Source organism: Sinocyclocheilus anshuiensis, unplaced genomic scaffold, assembly GCF_001515605.1.
Source record: "Sinocyclocheilus anshuiensis isolate Anshui unplaced genomic scaffold, SAMN03320099.WGS_v1.1 scaffold375, whole genome shotgun sequence".
NCBI lineage: Eukaryota > Metazoa > Chordata > Actinopteri > Cypriniformes > Cyprinidae > Sinocyclocheilus > Sinocyclocheilus anshuiensis.
In genome coordinates, this window is record NW_015549594.1 from 434,917 (window position 1) to 439,508 (window position 4,592).

General features: G+C 38.0%; 1 protein-coding gene across 3 annotated transcripts in view; it reads left to right on the forward strand.

The window, feature by feature from the left end:
* Positions 1-4,592, forward strand: part of astn1 (astrotactin 1) — a 267,140-nt gene that overhangs the window by 219,376 nt on the left and 43,172 nt on the right. For all 3 annotated transcript variants that reach the window (XM_016446854.1, XM_016446855.1, XM_016446856.1), the window contains 3 exons: positions 1,472-1,740; positions 3,059-3,192; positions 3,286-3,437. In XM_016446854.1, coding sequence (XP_016302340.1) covers positions 1,472-1,740; positions 3,059-3,192; positions 3,286-3,437 — 555 coding nt within the window. The remainder of the gene's footprint in view (positions 1-1,471; positions 1,741-3,058; positions 3,193-3,285; positions 3,438-4,592) is intronic.

Consider the following 4,592-nt stretch of genomic DNA (forward strand, 5'->3'; position numbering starts at 1 on the left):
TATTCCCACATAGTGACCTAGATATGTGGGGGCGTGTTAGAACGAGCCGTTTTAGGGGGGTGTGGCAGAGTCTTAACTTTGATAAAGAATATCTTTTTGGTTTTGAGACTTTAGTCTTTGCAACTTCAGGTTTTATCTATGCACAATCAGCCTGTAACACTCCAAAGAGAAAGGAAAACTTGAAATCGCATCATATGACCCCTTTAAGAGCTTTGAGTTTTCTTGGCACAGCTACAGTGCTTTTCTTCAAAGGAATACAATGGAAGATACAATTTAGATGATTTAGAATCCTATGAGTAATTAAGAAAGCGTTATATTTTGTAAAGAGCTTGAGAGTGGGTAGGATGGCTTGAGGGCCGGTTTGCTCCCATCACCTCCCAAAAGGTCAGCTGCATGACCTTTTGCACTTCTCCTGCAGACCAGAGCCTCTTTAGATATTGAATAACAAAGAAAGAACTGCTCTGATTCTCCCCAAATAATAAAAAAGTCTTTAATTAAATAAGAATCTCACTGAGATTAAAGCAAAACTCAGTTTGGTTGGGCTGATTGATATGTTTGCAGTTTGCAGCAGGGCTTTTGTTGCTTTATTATTAAGTGCACTATTGGGTGCTGCGTTTTCATTTCCTCATTTGTATCTTATGCAAAATGTTTGGCTAAACGTCACGTGGCCTACCTGATATTGCGAAAGGCTGAAGGAATAATGGGTTCTCACACTGCATTTTCTTCTCACACTGTTGGCTCATAAAATCTCTGTGTGGTTTGTTATTGGTGTGTGTGTGTGTGCGCGTCTTTAAAATCTCAAGTGTGTGTGTCTTTTATTAAAGTGTGCTGTAGTGAAAGGGAATTCCCTAATTGGCTGTTGAGCTTGCTGATTACTTTTGTATGTGTGGCGGTCTGCAGAGTAAGCAACTGTGAGTTCGTATACTTTTGGGATGAAAATAGAAGCAAAGCTTTGCTCAATACACTTTCATTTTAGGCTCAAATGATGATATAGTGTCTGAAATAGAGCTGATAGAACAAATATTGACGTGCAGTTTGATTTTATTAATTAATAAGCATATTTATTTTATTAAACTATTTAATAATTTTTTTAATAACAATTTGAAAACATTTATAGTGTTATTTTAATATTATATCTTAGTTTATTTTCAGATGAGCTTAAAATAGAAGCAAAGCTTCCTAAATTGTCACTTTTATAATGTCATTATTAATTAATGTATTATTAATAATAATATTATGAATTACTTATATTAATATAATAATATGCATACTTAATAGTTGCACAATTATTTTTGTAATATTTTATAATAATTTCATATTTTCATATTTATAATCATATCATATGTTATAATCATATTTGTCAACCATTAATCATAATTGAAATGTAATTAATTAAACAACCCTATTCTAAAGACTGAATGATTCTTACTTTCATTTTCAAAGCTAAATCACGTTGAATTCTGTTTTTCAGGAAACTCTCCATCGGATGAGTCGGAGGAGCGGGACAAAGAGCCACGTACACTTACTTACCCAGCATACATTGCCAGCCTGCTGGACTCGGGTGCCAAGCGCATGGCGGCGGGGGTGCGCATGGACTGCAGCAGCCAGGGCCAGTGCCCTCTGTCCTGCCACCTCTGCCACATGAGCCCTGGGCCTGCACGTCCTGCAGAGCCTGTGCTGCTCAACATCACTAAAGCCACGCCAATCTACGAGCTGGTCAACAGCAACGAGACCTACCAGGTATCTGTGACTCATAATGTTATACTCTCACCCCGCAGTCATTGCCAGGTTACCCACTGAAGTTAAGCAGCAGTGAGCCAGGCTGGGACACCTCCTGGGGAAAACAAAGGTTGCGGGTGGACAATGTGTTAGTGGAGTCGACAGGTGGTCTGTGTGGGACCTATTGCACCATTATAGTGATGGGAACATTAAAAATAGCAAAATGTAAAAAAATAAAATAAAATAAGAAAAGAAAAAAAAAAAAAAGTCTGTTCATCAGTTAAACATATCCAGTTGCTATTTACCAGAAATGTAAGCATACAGATCAATCAAAAACACATGTATGTATGTATATGTTTGAGTGGAAATTACATTAAATAAATATAATTACTTGAACATAATTATATAGACAGTGGAGTCACATATACTAGTGCTACATTATTTTGGCCCTTTCCACCAAAATAAATGAAAGCTTATTTATTTATTTATTTATTTATTTATGTATAAGTTAGTTTCATTTGAATGAAAATTAAATTAATTAAATATAATTACTTGAAAAAAATATAATTACAACAGTTTTTAATTATTTTGTGTTCTAGTATAAATATCAACATTCTCGAATCAAGATGCATTTACTGTACGAGTGAAATGATTTAAGATATCAAGTCTTATTTATTTATTTATTTATATATATATATATTTTTTTTTTCCTTATTCTGTTACAATCCTAATCTCTAAAAGAATTGTGGTCTGTACAAATATGCATCATCCAGGAAGATGCTGCACTCTAGTGGTGGTAGAGGACATTTCTCCACTTATACTGTAAACCTCATTGAGTATAAAAATAGTGTTATATAACTGTGAATATTAGAATAATTGTTTATAATTAATAATGAAGCGTAGCGTTAGTTCTGGCAGGTCACGTTAGCCAAGCTCACATCAGCTGACTTTCAGCTGATCCCCATCTACCTATGGGAATACGACACCTTTCTAAGCATTCATATATAAGGTCCCTCAGTATTATCAGCAGTTTTCGCATTGCTCAATAGCTAGTTAAATGGCGAATTCAGCAAGCAAAACACCATCATCACTAGGAATCGGGAATTTAGAGAAGTGGAATTCGCTTCCCCAATGGTCTCACCTCCGATTCATCGCTGCTTTCCCTGCTCTCATCCATGCTAGGCTGCATGGATGCGCAGGGAGTTCTTGCCCAGAACAGAACTATACCGCCAATCCAAACTGTACGCTAATTGTCAATCATCTTTGACGATAGTAGTCCTGACTCCTGACAGAATTAGTATTAATATGACATGCTCTGCATCTTTGTCTTTTCATGTAGGCTCTGCAGGAGACCATGATGAGTGTACTGTGGTGTTCTGCTAAAGGTGATGTTATTAATGACTGGTGTCGATGTGACTCCAATGCCTTTGGCACAGATGGACTCCCGACCTGTGCTCCTTTGCCTCAACCTATGTGAGTTCAGGAAATGTACAATTTCTGAAGTGAGGTTTTAAAGTAGAAGATCTTGGTCATAAAAGGTCTATGTTGATTTTATACTCTTGTCAGGCTCAAGCTGTCCCATTCGTATGAGCCCAGCAGTTCATTGGTCATCATAAATTGGAATCACACAGAGCCACCAATCGGAGTGAGAATTGTTGATTACCTCATCAGTCAAGAGAAGGTGACAGAGCGGACTGATCACTCCAAAGTTGAGACAGGTAGGTAAATTATTATATGGACTTATACAAAACATTTGAGATATATAATATCCACATATACTGTAACTGCCTGCCTTCTATGTCTTTTACAATAAAGGCTAAAAAAGAGAAACAATATCTAATGCCCATTTATTTGGGAAGTAGCTGTGTAATAAGTGGGATAATGTACATCCAGACAGTCATTATCACAAATTAAACTCCTTCAGGGTGATACAAGATCCCTCTGCCTCACGCTGGGGTCCTGATCATCCTGCCAGGGTTTATTTTGTGATAATGGCAACTGACTGCTCATGAATTTATTAAATCTAAATTAATTTTAATTGAATTTGCCAGCACTAAGTCTGAACCACAAAATGAAATAACGTGGCTGTATTTTATGTTGAAATAATGAAACAATGCAATAAAAAAATGCATTAATATTTTATTAAAGGGGTCATATGATGCGATTTACATTTTTCCTTTCTCTTTGAAGTGTTACAAGCTCTTGGTGCATAAAGAAGCTCTGTAAATTTGCAAAGACTAAAGTCTCAAATCCAAAGAGATATTCTTTATAAAAGTTAAGAGTCAACCATGCCTACCTAAAACGGCTCGTTCTAACACGCCCCCACATGTCTACGTCACGATGTGGGAAGATTTGCATAAGAATTCTTCACGCAAAGAAAGAAGGCGTAACTTTTATTCTCGCTGTAGTATTGGTGTTGACGCCGCCGCCATGTCATGAAGGTGCTGTGTGTTTCGTTGTGAAAGCGAAACTACTTTGTTTGGCCTTCCAAAAGAGGAAGATATCCGCTTCGTCATGCCTAGAGCTGATCCATGCTGGTCGCTGAGGAAATACATCAACTTCGCGCTGTGGATTGCCGGATCAGCTTTTACCATTATGAAACGGAGTCCAGCCCGGGGTCGTCACATGTGGTTGCTGCAAGCCCGCCGGCCGCTCCGTTCTCTAGCCCACCGGCCGTTCCTCACTCAAGCCGGCCTCCGCTCTCTCTAGCCCACCGGCCATTCCTCACTCAAGCCCGCCGTGTGTGACGCTTTGTGTTTCGTTATGAAAGTGAAACTACTTTGTTTGGCCTTCCGAAAGAGGACATGACTAGAAATCAGTGGTTAAGTTGTATTTACAACACTGTTCCAGAACAGTTCAACCCAAATATTCAG